Source organism: Ostrinia nubilalis, chromosome 2 (assembly GCF_963855985.1).
Source record: "Ostrinia nubilalis chromosome 2, ilOstNubi1.1, whole genome shotgun sequence".
In the NCBI taxonomy this organism is placed as follows: Eukaryota; Metazoa; Arthropoda; class Insecta; order Lepidoptera; family Crambidae; genus Ostrinia; species Ostrinia nubilalis.
In genome coordinates, this window is record NC_087089.1 from 8,201,865 (window position 1) to 8,218,775 (window position 16,911).

General features: G+C 35.1%; 1 protein-coding gene and 1 long non-coding RNA gene across 4 annotated transcripts in view; one reads left to right on the forward strand and one right to left on the reverse strand.

Annotated features, from left to right (window-relative positions):
• LOC135081817 (antichymotrypsin-2-like) overlaps window positions 1–16,009 on the forward strand; it is a 47,613-nt gene extending 31,604 nt beyond the window's left edge. Inside the window, exon 8 of one of the 3 annotated variants that reach the window (XM_063976603.1) lies at window positions 13,804–14,122. In XM_063976603.1, the coding sequence (XP_063832673.1) occupies window positions 13,804–13,952 (149 nt within the window). In that variant the 3' untranslated portion in view covers window positions 13,953–14,122. Of the gene's footprint in view, window positions 1–488; window positions 1,661–13,803; window positions 14,123–15,854 lie in introns of those variants that run through there. The other 2 variants (XM_063976649.1, XM_063976617.1) reach the window with 2 other exon arrangements.
• On the reverse strand, window positions 1,149–11,209 carry LOC135081887 (uncharacterized). The gene is made up of 2 exons (XR_010259288.1): window positions 7,346–11,209; window positions 1,149–2,124 (listed from the first exon to the last, which is right to left on the reverse strand). It is a non-coding gene; the product is annotated as an uncharacterized LOC135081887 (long non-coding RNA).
• Window positions 16,010–16,911: the final 902 nt, after the last annotated feature.

The window sequence follows — 16,911 nt, forward strand, 5'->3', positions numbered from 1 at the left end:
CGTAGGTTAAGGTGGGGTTGGATCTTTATTTAACTTTTATCTTCTGAAATCGAGTAAGCGTCATCTGAAATCTGCCGCCCCTAGGACGCTGCCGCCCCTAGGCCGCGGCCTATACGGCCTATTGACAGATCCAGGACTGGGCGTTTGATTTTATAGTTTACGACCAACTTGTCTTAGAATATTCAAAAGCCAGAACGTAAATAAATGCGTAAAAGTAACTATTTTTTATTATGGAGAAACGAACTTAATTAACCTGTAATGACGATTTAAAAGCCGTCTGAAACCGAAAGCACAGATTAACTAATTAGTTGCCCAAAGTTCAACTATCCTAATCACTGAACGGCTAACGTAAGATACCTACCTACCTACTTCTTTAAATGCCTTGTAGGTATGTGTTGCATTGCAATAATTGTATGTTTCGCTCTGTGATGTTTGTTGTGGGGAGATAAAATGTTACCATTATGACACAAAAAAAATTAAACTTTCAGCTATGAGCATCGCAATGTTCTGTGCAATAATTGAGCCGGTTACCGAGTTCGTGGCTGACCGACCGTTCCTCGTTACGATCTTCGTCGATGGTGCACCATACTTCGTAGCTGCGCACCGTGGCGTTGAAGAAACGGACGAATAGATGCTCAAGCCCTCAAGCGTTCTTAGGCCCGTATTACAAAACGAGGTTCAAAACTATTCAATCTCGGACCTCGGTCATACATTCAACCCATCAATGCTTGAAATTGAACAGTTTTGAGAGTCGGTCTGTAATACGCATTTGGACGTATTTAGCACGTTTCTAACGAACAATTACCTTTTGAAATTGACAAGCTTATCTCAAATTGCTTGCGTGGTTTCGATGTGTGAAAATTTCTAGATATGTACTAAGTAGGTACTTACCTACTTAGTTACGGCTAATGTATTTCTAGCGGTATTCTAGCATGAACAACTTTCGTCTTCGAATCGTTTGTGTATTCGACAAAATTCGATACTCAACCTTCGAATTAAACGATAACGTGACAATTTTGATTCTCAAAATAAGTTTCGTGCAACCATTTCTCATACTAAGTTCACTTACGACACGTTCACAAGGGTACTAAATCTTTTGATGGCGATTCGAATACGCAAACGATTCGAACTCGAAAGTTTTCTCGAAAGTCTGCTCATTCGCGTGAACTTAAACAACCATCGAATTCGAAACCATAAAATCTGATTTTACATTGTTTAAGAGCACAGTAACTCTAGTACAAACAACTTTCATCTGATAGAATCGTTTGCGTATTCGACAAAATTCGATACCCAGCCTTCGATAAACGATAACGTGACGATCTCGATTGCAAAAATTAGTTTCGTGCTACCATTTTTTTCATACCAACTTCACTTTTTCATACTAGGAATCTTGATGGCGATTCGAATACGCAAACGATTCGAAGTCAAAAGTTTTTCGTGCTTTTCGCTCATGATATTAGGAAAACATTTCAGCTATGCATTTATCTTTATAGTGTGTAGATGAATTTTTATATTTTATACTTTTATATGATATATTGTCGTTATAAAATGAGTTGCATTTAGAATATTGTTAAGAAGAGTATGCATAAGTTTTATTTTTAATAAATATTTATGTATTATAATAATATAACAATAAATGTGTACCTACTTTTAAGTATCATTTTCATTTTATTTTCTACACATAAACCTTTTAGGTAGTTAAGAAGTAGTACAAATCCAATGCAGTTGATTACACCAAGTGGCTCGGTAGATACAGCAGCTTCGAATCCTTCGGGATGCAAAACATTAGTGCTATGAGTTCGAGCATAGATAGGTAAATACACTCGGTGTCATCGTTTAGGTAATGCCAATATTAATACCTACACCCATATGGTTATGTGTGTATCATATATTGAATATTTTAATTAAAGTAACTTATTGTGCCCCCCTGGGCTAGTGAGTATACAGTTTTATGCATTTTCCAGTCGAAAAAAAAAGGCTTGTTACATACTAAGAATAAAAAATATATATGTAATGTGAATTGAAAGGCACCAATTAAACTATTGCGATACTATTTAATCTATTTATTTTCCATTAAAGTTCCATTTTCATTCACAATAAAAATGTTTGAAAGCCAGTGATTTGCTTAAGGCCGGGTAGCAGAGAAAATGGCGAAAATGAGGTTTTCATTTATCATTTTTGAGGTACTAAACAGTAAAATTAAAGGCTAAGATTTTTATTGGGCATAGTTGAGGATATTTTCTAGGGCTATTAACGGATGGAAACACGATTTGATGAAGTTGACTCGATAGAATAAATTCCCAAAGTTACCTCTATTCATTTTCTATTTACGGTTTTATTTTTAAAATAAGCGATTTGAGATTCTAAATCTTTTACTAAACTAAAGTCCAGAAATAACTTGAGGGCTTTTAACGGATGAAATTTTTATATTGCGTCTTATTTAGTTACTATGTTAAAAAATGTGGAAAAAATCGTCCATGACGGCTTGGACAATCTCAATCAGTCGCGCGGTGGCGCTTACGGAGGACGGACGCGTGTCAGTTTTATGGCCGTGACAGTTCGCGATTTGTCAATATTTTTGACAATGATGACTTTGATGAGTCACAGTATAATAATATCAGTGCTACTGGAGAAAGCTAAAATTTTTGATAATTAAGAATTATCAATTTTGTCTACCTATTGAAATTTAAATCGTTCGCATCCTTTTAAACGAAGACTCTACTCATGATACATAGTACATTCCTCAAATATGAGACAAAACCAATGAGCTAAAATTACATTTTAATAGTACCTACATACAATCGTCTTACACTCTTTAGAAGACACTGACACTGATACAAATAAATAATAAAAAATTAGATCAGTGGGTCAAATATAGGGGCAGCTGCACGTCACTGAAAGACGATTCTGTTTACTCGGCATCTGGGCTGGAGAACATGAACCCTTGTTTACAGATGCAGATGTAAATGGAGTTATAACTGGACAAATTTTACATGAAATGTGTTACAAAAATCAGTTAAAAGACACATACATGGAATACCAACAAGGTTGCGGAGGGAAAGCTACCTATTATAAACTAGCGGCCGACCGCGACTTTGTTCGCGTAGACCTCGTTTTACCCCCGTTAGATATCATGTTGATAGATGGCGTTTCACGGCTTCCCCCGAATGAATATTTACGAACGTCATACAGTAGTTTGTCCAGCGCTGTAGATTTTAACTAATGACGATAGGTAGATGGCGCTTTTTAGACACTTCTTATATATATTGAAATTTATTTGTCACATATCGTCATAAGTGTTAGCCTATATGTTAATCTGGGTTATAAACAATAATACTGTAAAGTTTCAACAAAATCCGTTCAGTAGTTTTTGCGTGAAAGAGTAACAAACATCCAGACATCCAAACTTTCGCCTTTATAATATTAGTAGGAAGTAGGATATTTCACAATCCAAACTAATATTTACTATTTGGCATTTACTTACAGTAAATATTAGTTTGGATTGTGAAATGTTTAAAATAAAAAAAGAATAAAACAAAATACAGTTTCAAATTACCTATCTTTATCTAATTTATAAAGAGGTAAAGTTTGTGTGTTTGTATATTTGTTAAAGGGGTAATCTCGGGATCTGCTGAACCGATTTTAAAAAATCTTTCACCAGTAGAAAGCCACATTATATCTGAGTGTAATAGGTTATATAAAAACCGAAAAACTCTACGCGGGCGAAGCGGCGGGCGGAAAGCTAGTTTATTTATAATTATGTACAGCATAATTATTAAAGTCTAAGTCAAACATTATTTATTTGTGTGGACCTATATTAACGAGAGGTTACAAGGCGTCAAATATTTCAAGAAAAAAATTAAAAACTATTATAAAGCTAAATTTTGCTCTCATGGAGCCTTTACCTACTCTGACAAATCAAGACTAATTAGAAAGAAAGAAAGAAAGATAGAAAGATACATTTATTACAATGGACATCACACAAATACAGGCAATTACATAGACATGACAGTGGCACATAATAATAAAAGAAGAAAAAATAAAAACAAGAGTAAACTGAGCAGTGCCACCCATTCACCAACAAGATGCCCACTGCAACGGGACCCCACTCAGCATATGCCGTGGCCCACGGTGACGAAGGCCACGGCGCTGGTTTTCAGTGTGCCCCATGCCGAGTGAGGGTCACGGAATTATTATTGTTTATAATTAAAGAAGAAACTAATAATAAAACTATTTAACTGTCCTGCAATGAAAAGCTTGATCGGGTACAACACCTCAAGTTATTTTAGAACTTGATTTCATTAAAAGACTCTGAATATCAAATCGCTTAGGTATCTAAAGTCAAACGATTCTGAAATGTCAAGTGGCATAAAGTTGGGACTAATAAATAACCCATTAAGATAGTAGCGCCCTCCTGTCAATGACATACCTGGAACGTTAGAGTATTGGACAACTAGTAAAAATGCTTTGTCCTAAATGACTGACGGATATCGTAGAGACCTGAAAGTTGGAATGTGTGTTCTTTGTATGACGTAGGCATCCGATTTTCCGAAATGGGGTCATGAAATGAAGTGGGTGAAAAAAGGGGGCAAAGATTGTATGGGACAGTGATTCTTTGGTTCAATCTCCTTGAAATTTTACTTAACAATTCCTTAACATTATAATTCATGACAAACGTGTGAAAGGGGTAGAAAGTTATTTTGGGAGTCATTTGCGTCGAAGTTGATATCAATACTATACTGGTCATTACAAAAATCGGCCCACCTACGTTTTACAGAAAAACTCGTTTCTACTGACACAATCATGGTGCCCCAACAATATTGGTGTTATTCGAAAGCCCAATAAATATCCTTAAAGAAAAACACATTTAATTTCCTAATAAACGATTAACATTATACAATAAATGTGACTTGAAAAACTTGAAAAAAGACCTCACTTTGGGCTCACCTCTGGGATCAATTAGACCAATTTTTATGGTTATAAAACCAAATAATGATCTCACGTGTCCTCTTTAACAGATGGATAGCGATTAATCCCAACTTAACAGTTTTATAGCCATAAAAGTTGGTTCAAGCGTAACTACCTATTTTTTGAAGAAGTAACTCTGGATTCTTCTACAGACACATTTTTGGGGTAAAAACCTTTCCTTTAATGAAATTAAGTTTAGAACTAGGCTTTTAAATGGTAATATAGTATAGTAATATTGGTGGGAAGTGGGGATGCATACGTTTGAAAGTGCCTGTCGCGGGTGGGTCGATTTTTATGATGACCAGTGTAGATACTTACTGCTTTTGATTTAATTACTTTTTATTTTTACAAGTGTTTGAAAACTCCATGTCAGATTGCAATCAATGTCAAGTGAAATCTCAAATTGAAATGTCTCAATCTCAATGAGGAGGCTCTGCATTTATTCCTAGAATTCCCCTAACACCGTCAAATTACCCTTTCGAATTCAAGACAGTGCAGTTTCCCGTCAAAATCTGCTTCGTAATGACTATAAACAAAACTCAAAGTCAAACTCTAGCAACCTCTGCATAAACTCCCATGAGTGCTTAGAGCGGGTGCCTGCGCCAGGTAACCGCGTGTGATGCTCATAGTGATTTTCGATACAGAGCCCCGTAATACGTTGTACATAAATTATGGAAAGAAAACACCCAGACCAATACAAACAAATATGTATGCAATTTTAGTATGATATTTTTATTTATTAATAAACAAAAAGACTGAACAAAATTGATGCGTGTACTGATTAATGTAATTAACCACATGCAAAGTTTCGTGAATTGCAACAACTATAATTTATTATCCAAGCTCTAAATAATCGCTACTACGAGTTACTGATCATACAGTGTGAGTCACGTTAAAGTGTACATATGAAAATAGATGAAACTAGACCTATTTTTATCGACAAAAAAGCGGTCAAAAAATTTTTGAGTTTTTTTTTAATTTTTTATAGAATTTTTTTTCTTCCACTTACTTATTGTAAAGAAAACGTAATAACTTTTAAACTAAGCGGTATATCCTGTTAAAATAAAAACAGTAATAATGCTAAATGACAGGCGATACTAAAAAAATACATAAAATACACAAAAAATGCCAACAAATAATAAAAAAAGATACTTTTTGTCTTTTAAATTCGTGTTTTTTTGGTTATTTGATAAATTTCTCCAAAAAATGCCCCTATAACCGGTGATTTTTATTACTTTGTATTATTCTCTATCGTATTACCTTCGTAAAACCAAAAATCGCATGTCTCTATCCCTATCACAACATTTGCTATGATCGTTTGAACAAAGGCCTGCCACAACATTATTCTTCGCTACAGGTAGAGACAAATTTTAATTTTAACTAAAATGCTTATTTTACTTCGAAATCTTTTGTTTTTATTTAAAATGTAACTTGTCTTTATCAAAATTACAAATCTAGAGCCATTTTCAGTTTCGTTTTTAACGAAACGTTGAATGGAGCGCCCGGAGAGGCTTAGTTCAAACGATCATTGCAAACGTTGTGATAGGGATAGAGACATGCAATTTTTGGTTTTACGAAGGTAATACGATAGAGAATAATACAAAGTAATAAAAACCACCGGTTATAGGGGCATTTTTTGGAGAAATTTATCAAATAACCAAAAAAACACGAATTTAAAAGCAGTTTTTTTTTCAAAAAGTATTAATTTTTATTTTTTGGTTGGCCTTTTTTGAATATTTTATGTATTTTTTTAGTATCTCCTGTTATTTAGCTTTATTACAGTTTTTATTTTATTAGGATATACCGCTTAGTTTAAAAGTTATTACGTTTTCTTTACAATAAGTAATTGGAAGAAAAAAAATTCTATAAAAAATTAAACAAAAATCTCAAAATTTTTTTTTACCTCTTTTTTGTCGATAAAAATAGGTCTAGTTTCATCTATTTTCATATGTACACTTTAACGTGACTCACACTGTATAATGTTTTTCTGATGAACTGATCATTAAATGACCTACCGATAGGTCGGGTGACGTAATCTTGAAATTATTTTGGCCGGCGCGGAACTTCCGGAAGGTCGGGTGATGCCACGCCTCTTTGAACCGTGTTTACTTTGGCAGTTATATTTTATATTTATTCGATTCTAAAATATATTCCCAAAAATTTTGTAAGGTGTTTTAATTAGTATCACTTGGATATGATTTGTATTAGAAAGTGTTGTGAGTGTGACGCTTGAACGGAAGGAAGTCAACCTAACCTAACCAACTGGTATTTTTATACTGTGTAGCCGCGAGAGCTCTTTGGCGCGCTGTCTTCGGCGAAGTATTGCGCGCGCAGATTTTGACAGCGTGAAATACCTACTTTAGCAGAAATACCAAGCCTTAATGCATCGATTGTAGTTTGAAATAAAAACAACTTACTGTTAACAAACATGATAAGTCAACGCAACATAATACAGGGTGGCCAGGGAGTTGACGTTCAAAGCTAAAATTTAGATTCCTTACATCAAGGTACTTAATTACTCATACATACCTACATAAGAACATACTCGTGATTTAGAACACCTCGATGTAAGGATTCTAAATTTTAGCTTTGAACGTCAACTCCCTGGCCACCCTGTATATTTACTCGTAATATACCTACGATTCAATGTAATTTAGTTAAATTGGTTACACGAAAGAACACGTAATTGTAGTAACATTCTAATTACTTTTTACATAAAATTATTTTTGCATCAAAATCTGACGTAGGTATATTTATTTTAGTGATGCAACGTATACTACTTTTACGAATATGAATATTAAATATACTATTCGGCGAATACGAATATCTGTACATTATCATGAAATACTCATAAAGGACATTGTCAGAAACCGCCTAAAAAACCGCCCAAAAACATTAACCCATCATAATTATTTTCTATTTTTTTAAATACATTAAGCACCCTTTCATTCTAATGGACACTTAAGCATTGAAAAATTAAATAAATAAGTCTTTTAACGTTTATTCTATAATACTATTACAACTTCCGGACGTTTTGGTGCGTGGCATGGTCTAAAACCTATCAAGTTCCATTATTTTTGCCGATAAAATCTGTATAGCCTGACCAGGAACATAAAAACCCTGGCATAGAGGCGCGTCAATTGCATTTGATAGTGCAACACTGAGTACAGTCGTACCTGTGTTAAATTAATAGGCTCACTTTATGTATCAGGATTCAGGATTACGGGCTAATTTGATATTTTCATAAATTAACGAAAAAATATTATTATAGGTAACCTGATTTAAATAAATTAAATAAAACCATCAATCGAGCTAGTAGATTTATTTTATTATTCATCAATAATCAAATTCAGAACTTGAATATTCAACTGCAATGTCTGCTCATGAACGCTTCAAACTCGGTACTTCTTTCCCAATCCCATAAAATTCAACACTTAGAAAGTGACAAAATTTTTAAAATAGGTAGTTGAAACAAACCACATCTAATTTTCATAGTGGACTGTACTATACGATAAACATGTCAGTCAATTTGACAACCTTTGTCGGAAACATTATTCAATGAAAATATTGTCCGAACCCTTAGTATTTCTCTTCGACAAATACTTTAACACATTGTGAACCACTTTTCTTTCACGACTATAAAAATATTTTAGCAATTTAATTCATAAAACCAATTGCGCACATTTAAAATAAAGTTTGTTTACACTTTGACAGCAATAGACTGACATGCAAGGTGACATGTCAATGAAGTTTTCAGTTACTGTTGCCATTAAAAGAAATTAGTACCATTAGTTTTCCGCAACATGGCGAGGGTTTTTATGTTCCTGGTCAGGCTATACTAGGCATTACCGTACTTTATTGCTGGGAGTCCATGTATAGTGATGTTCCTGCGGCCATCATAGACAATAAAATATCGATTTTGAAAATAAAATAAGTCGATTAGAAGACTAGATTTGCGTTAAAAGCTAAAAAGATATTGACACTATTACAAGAAGCTATCTAAAGTGTCCAACTGGTCGAAGGTCGTAAATAAAATGAAAATAATTAGGACCATAAACTGATATTCATGGTATCATAACTGTAAAAGTGTCAGAATCCGATGTTGAATCCAATGCCAGTTGAAGTGAGAGAAACATATATCAACCTAGTATAGTTGCCAGTCTCTCATAATCTATGCCAATGAGGGTTTTCGCGATTGAAAAATCCGCCAGATGGCAATACGTAGACGTGAGGTCCAAATGCTGCATGATTGGTTATTTTTGACATGACATTGACAGATATGTCAAAATCCACCAATCATGCAGCATTTGGACCTCGCGTATACGTATTGCCATCTCGCGGATTTTTCAATCGCGAAAACCCTCATTCATAGCGCATGTATAAGAATATAAATAGACCAAATGAACTTTTATAGATTGTGAAAGAGAAGATAAAGATTTTATTATTTTATTAAAATTGCCACGAGGTAGTTTTTCAGTAGAAACCAGGATTGGATAATCGCTACAGGCAAGTATCAGAACATTTTATAAATATTTTTAATCGATTATATCCTTGTGAATCGTTTTAATAAATTGTCATTTTACTTTTTCAATTAAAACTTTTTCAATCCCTAGTCTTGTCAAACTGTCATAATGTCAACAAATTATAAATGTCACGTCAGTTGACTCAATTTCAGTCTTCTGTGCGTTTATTGTATTTTTATTTCAATTAAATAGTGCTAAAGGGTTAGTACTAAAAGTGAAAGCCTTTTTTCAGAAAGAAAACCAATGTGGTGCTCTTATTATTCATACTGTTTGAAAGTTACAAGTCAGTGATACAGAGTTGCCGCCATTATAACTTCGTAGTGATACCATACCAAAGAAGAAGTTTTCCTAAACACTTGTGTTATTTTTATATGTGATCAAATAAAAAGGATTAATTCTACTGCTCAAATGGAATAACTTATCCCAAGAGACCGAATATAAAAAAAACCTCTCCATAGAAATTATCACCATCACGAGAATGTGAATTTTTTTGAGAATTTGATATTGGTCCTGTAAGAAAAGTAGTTGTATTTCAGTAGTAGAATCAACCCTTCTTGTTTCATCAGCAAGAGTAACTATAAAAACGCCCTGTAGGTAGGTATTATTAAGCTGAAGAGTTTGTTTAGTGTCAAAGACTGTCACACAGTGTAACTTAAATTGGCATATTATGATAATGAACATAAAAACTTAAATAAATATTTATGTTAATATTTTTTCTATTTATTTGTTATCCCAAAGCTTCACAGTGACAGCTGAAACAGCAATACTGTTGTAAAACTAAACTTAGAACAAACTGTTACAAATATTTTACAAATTAAAATAAAACCGCATGTTGCTTTAGTTTCTCGTATAGGTAATAAATGTAATTAATGGCTAGATTATTAATGTTACTTTGTTACCCTCAATAGTGAGGAGATCTTATAAAATGGTAACCCTGATTTTCATTGTCATTCAAGTGCTCTTTCTTCGCATAGGCTTCTGTGATTTGGCCAAGGGCCACACACATTGCGATAACATTATGCGACATTGATTTGACAGCAGCGGAGTGAAGTCTTGCGACTATGCAAAATGATACCCTGTAATCGTAGCGCATATAGACATAGACGGGGCGGGGCACATAGCTCGTAGAGCTGATGGCCGCTGGGGCAGGAAAGTTCTTGAGTGGCGACCACGAGCCGAAAGACGTAGCGTGGGCAGGCCTCCCACTAGGTGGACCGACGATCTGGTCAAGGTCGCGGGAGGTGCCTGTATGCGAGCGGTGCAGGATCGGTCTTCGTGGAAATCCTTGGGGGAGGCCTTTGTCCAGCAGTGGACGTCTTTTCGGCTGAAACGAACGAACGAACGATACGTATTACCGCTATTTACCAGACATTACTATTTATTGCATACTCGCCGGATTACACGTAGGAGCACTCGCGTTACAGCTTCGGCCTTGCATTATTATAAGATCTTGTTCCGCCCTTTTTCGAACTTCCTCCGTGAGGATATCCCCGCCGAATTCTATGATGAACCTATCAAAAGTCATATTCTGCAATGTCAACCCACCACAAGGTGGACCGACGACCTGATAAAGGTAGCGGGAAGGCGCTGGATGCAGGCCGCTACCAACCGTGCGATGTGGAAGTCATTGGGGGAGGCCTATGTTCAGTTGTGGACGTCCTGTGGCTGAAATGATGATGATGATGATGAAATGAATGAAAATGACAAATCTTCGAACGTGTAGGTTAGGGTGTCCCATAAATGGCTGAAAAAAAATTTTTTTTAGATATTGAAATGCATACCCTCTATTTCTTTTAGTACTACTCAGACATAGTTAAATACAAAATTTCATCTTCATACGTCAACATTAACCTGTGCCGACTGAGCTCTGAAGATTTTGAAAAATGCTGGTTTTATCCCTTTGGTTATGTAGCATAATCAATTAAAATATTTAAATTTTATAAAATATTTATATAAAGAAGATATCAGACAATATATTTTACTTTTGAGGGTCCCTTTTTTACATTCTGGATACAGATTTCCATGCTCCTGAATATTGGCCTGATTTTTGCTACACTGTGCGTAGCAAAAATAGCTTTTTCTCTTCCTTTGCAGTGATCAAACAATGAAAATCTTGCATAAGCTTTATAGCTCTCTCAGCTGTATCATTAACTACCCTTAAAGAAAGCACTTTTTTGCTTTTAAATAGGCAACATCTTCATCTCATTTAGAAATGGGTCTCAGGGGAAAATTATTATCAATTTTCAATGGAAAAAATAAATGTATAGTCTTGACAGACACTAAATCACTCAATGGGTTTCCAGCAACCATAAATAAGGCAGTATTATTATCAATTCATTAAAAACACGATAAAAAATTAGTACTAGTCCTATTTACCATAGAAATAATCATACCGTCTTCAGATGGAATGTATATCTTCCCAGAATCATGCATACTCTCTCTTTGTACTTTTACTACAGTATTGACGGTGTTTGTTCATTACCTTCATCATCAAAGAGTGATAAAACGGCAATTTCTTCTGACATGAAGTAACAAAGATGTTGACTAAACTTGCTCAAGGCTGCTTTGGAAATCATTTTGTCAACACTCTCATATACCTTTTGGAAAGTGGATGTCAAGAGTTCCTTAAGGCTTTCATCAGAGCTGGTAAGTTGGTCGTGATGATTAATTGAGAACAAATGACAATACCGCGATACTGCCGCGCAACATGTTTCGATGCAAGTCGGCACGGGTTATCGTACTCCAAATAAAGTAAAAATTTTATTCCGAGTGTTTTAGAGGCAAACAAACAAAACTAAGACCTATGCGTTACAAATTTAAAACTTTGAAAATTATGGGACACCCTAGTGTAGGTATAATACCGTGCCAAAGTAATCATATAATTTTGGCACCTTAATAACTATTGCCGTTTTTGTTGTAAAGATCATGCAGCGCTACTTGCGGATATTATTGGAAAGAAAACTATGTGGGCTCTAGATCTGAAGCCGCTTTAACGAACACGAAGTGCTCATACAATGCGGCGTATTTTCTTCCAGTCTTTAGTCAGGAATTTAGTCGAATTAAAACCCCGGTTGAACGTGATATAGCCGCACTAGAATACGATGCTTTTTTGCATAATCGCAAGACTTCGTTCCGGTGTCGACCGAATGTTATCATGATGTATGTGGCCCAGGGGTTACTGTAGCCGCTAAGGTTTGAAACTTCTTGCTTAAAATATTGTAGTCTTTGGCATAGACTACGACGGTAGTCATGGAGATAGGAGTTTGTTATCTCGTGTCAGATGTAAATGGTGAAAAGAAAACTCATGATTCGTGTTATTTTTATGCAATATGTAGGTTTTTTATAAAAGTGGAATCCCGAGTGATCTGCAAAACCCATTCTATTATTATATACGATTCGGCTTCGATATCTATAATACAATAGGAGTTTATTTCATGTGTCAGATGACAAGGGTGGAAACAACCTACGATTCATGTTGTTTATTTACGTGCAATATGTGGGCATATTATAAAAGTGGAATGCCGAGTTGTATTTCTAAAACTTGTTCTATTATTTTATACTATTTGGCTGCGACTCGGCGTGACGACAATACAAAACATTTTTCGCGAATCGGTGTTCATACATTCACACAATACATTAGACGCCATGTTGTCATAAACGACATATTATAAAATCGCTGTGATTTAATATTCTTAATCATTAATTTTATGGCAAGTGTCCATCAGGAATCATTGTTCTTACACACAGAATCATATTATTTCGCTTTCGGGTAGTAATATGTCAAAATTGTTGGTTCTTAGGCGAACAATGTATGGAGAACGAACATTGTCCTTTAACTCTTTTTTATTGTGGTTTTAGTAATTAACATTAACAAATGTCATTTTTTTTTGTTATTGTATCGCTGTACTTTGTAACTAATCACAAAACAATACTTGTACAATCGACCTGCTATTGACGTGTATTGACTGTCAAATTCCGGAAGAGAACTTACCTACTACTTTGTTACATACTGACCGGGGTTTTCTCGTCGTGTCGTTGTGGCTATAGTGGTCGGAGACACACACGTGTGGGACAAAATTTTAAAAAAGTAGGTAGCTATTCATATTCGTAATTATTATTTCACCGAATACGAATATTCGGTAAATGTCTACTATTCGGCGAATACGAATATTCGTATTCGTTGCATCACTAATATTTATGAAGCGCATGTAGATGAATGACGTAGCTTACATCTTTACCATTGACTGTGGCTTCGCAATTTTTTGATTTCTGATTTATTTAGGTATAGTAAGTAGGCTTTTCTATAAAACAGGTAAAATAACTAAGAGGATAATAAAGAAACCGAAACCCCCGAAAGTGTTCATCGCTGACCGACCGTTCCTGTACGTGCTGAGCGCCCCTGAATACGCCACTTTATTTATTGGCTACTTCAAGCCATTTCCTGGAAAAATGGAATCATAGGTACCTAGTGACTACTTGGTCGTCTAATTTTAGTAGTTATGCCTTTTTTTGTTAAGTGTGAGAAAATGTAACATGAAGAATCAAGCACAAATAATATTCTAAGGAAGAGCGGTGTTTCCTGGCACAGACTTTAAGCTTAAAAGTAGGTATCGATCATCACTAATTAAAATGAAACCTTTGTGAGTGAAAATATTTTTGTTTATTTAATTTTATTAATATATTATTGAATACACCAATAAATTGTTCCTGTTATAAAATACCTATGTAAAATTCCATTTTCCTGTACCTACTACTGAAAGTTAAAAAATGTGTTTTGGCCTCGAATGGAGGAGTCAATAGTTGGCTATTAACAGACATGTTTAATTACCGTAACATGTTATTTAGGTACGAGTATTTAATATTTTAGTTAAATTGGTTAACATGTAAAACCTGATGTAGGTTGTTTGACGTCACTAACATCTTTAACAATTAACCATGGCTTCGCATTTTTGAGTTCTTGATTATTTATTAGTAGACTTTTCTTGACGCAGCTGTGATTAAGATAATAAAGCGATTGCCGAAACGCCCGAGAGTGTTCATTGCTGACCGGCCGTTCCTGTACGTGCTAGATGTCCAGAAATACGCCACCTTATTTATTGGCTACCACAAGCCAGGTCCTAGAAAGACGGAGCCATAGGTATTTTAATTTTGAAAACTAAAGAGTTAATACCTGCTTATTTGTTTTTTAACCCCCTTACTAATAAAACTTACACACTCATTGAACAGTGTTTTAAAGTGACGTTTAGTATGGAAATGTAATTTTAAAACAGTGTTCAACAACTGTGTAACTTTTTATTAGTAAGGGGGGGTTTAATTATAATTGTTATAAAATATGCCTTAATATTTAATATCCTTTAAAATTCCATTTTCATTAACTAAAGTTGGAAAGTGTGTTTTGGCCTTGACTGCAGGAGTCAATTTAGTTCGCTATTGACGGACATGTTTAATTACCGTAATATGTAGGTAATTTACGTACAAATTAATGCATAATAATACATTCAATTTGAAGTGAGCGCGTTTAAAAAATGTATGAAATTTTTAGTTTTTGAACGTTTTCCGCTAGGGGCGCTGTACAATCCGTCATACATTTAATGTAATTTTTTGACGCGCTCACTAGTGAGTGCGTATGATGTAAACTCACACTAGGCCCTCGGTACATACATTACACACACACTTACACACATAAATACACGATTTGGGAAAACAACATGGCCGCTATATTACAGGGTGTTAGGTAAATGGGTATATGAGCCGACACTAGCCCATGTTAACATGGGCATATAAATGGTATGGTGAAGTCAGAAAAATGATATCTTGATTTTAATTATTTTAATTTTCATACAAATCGGATATTATAAAATTTATTTTGTATGCAAATTAAAAAAATTAAAATGATGATATCTAATTTCTGACTTCATCATACCATTTATATGCCTATGTTAACATGGGCTAGTGTCGGCTCATATACCAATTTACCTAACATCCTGGATAGGCAATCAGCTGACAGATGTTTGTGTTTGTGGTTTGTATGTGTAGTTGTCAGCTGATTACCTATATAACGGCCATATTGTTTTCTCAAATCGTGTAAGGTACTCAGCACGAGGCGGGCACGAGTCAGGTAGTTGGTGACGTCACATGAAAATGTTGCCAGAATTAGTACTGACCAAACATTATCTATCTCTTTTTTCATGTGTCACCATCACCATATAGGTAAGTTAGAAAGAGATAAACAGTTGTTTAAAATTTTTGTTCGATTTCAACATTTCTTCTCCACTATAAGTACCTACATGCCACTGCCCACTAACCATGGCTTTGCCAGTTTTTAGTTCTGATTTATTTATGCTAGGCTTTTCTTTGGAACAGCTAAGAAGGTGTTAATGAAGCGCTGTGGACCGAAACCCCCGCGGGTGTTCTTTGCTGACCGACCGTTCCTCTACGTGCTGGCTACCGAAGGATTCTCCACCTTATTCATTGGCTACTACAAGTCAGAATAGTAAAACTGCACTGATTTAATTATTTTCAACGACTATTATTGCTATCGTTTTTTAAAGATTTTGTTAATGGCATTCTCGTAATGAAGTATATTTCTACCAATTTTACGTAACTTACCTAGTTTGAAAAATTAAGTATTTTTTTACGAATCAATTGGAATGAGTCGTCGATAAGACATAAGCTTTCGCTGAAATGTTATTTATATATGTACATAAAGTATACCTAACCTACTTTCATGATAAGTGAGTAAATAATGGCTTTCTAACTTATCTAGCATGTATTATGTATATTTCGTCTTTATTTATTTGCATTTAATGATTTTATTTACTAAGGAATTGATGAATCGCTTTTTTGTCCTGTAAAGAACCATTGTACATAAAACAGGATATGTAGAGACGCCACTACGACGTGACAAGCGAGTGCTAGCTGATCATCCGTTCTTGTTCTTATTGGTGGGACCTGCACACGCGGCGTTATTCTTCGGAACTTACCTAGGAATTGCTTATACCTAGAGATGTGCCGCTGAGAAAGTTCTCGTTCCCGGCAATATTCCCAGTGAGAATATTCTCGAGAACCGAGAACGCTCCCGGGAATATTCTCAGTGTTCTCGATAGCATACATTTAGTTTTAATTTTAATATTGTTGTTTATATGTGATATTATTTGTAATGTTTCGAAACTGGGCGTTAAGACTAGTCATTATAAACAATGCATGACACGTGTGAGTGAGATATTGTTGTCTTGCTCACTCTTTTCGTGGCGAACGCGTACCGCGGCTTTAGGACTCGGCTACGGTATTTGAACATCAGTGTGCCTCTGAGTTTTAAGGCCCTTGCCACCCCAGCGGATTGCAAGCGGATTCAAAGCGGATTTAAAGCGGATTCAAAGCGGATTTAAAGCGGAGCGGCAACCCAACGGAGACGCCGCGT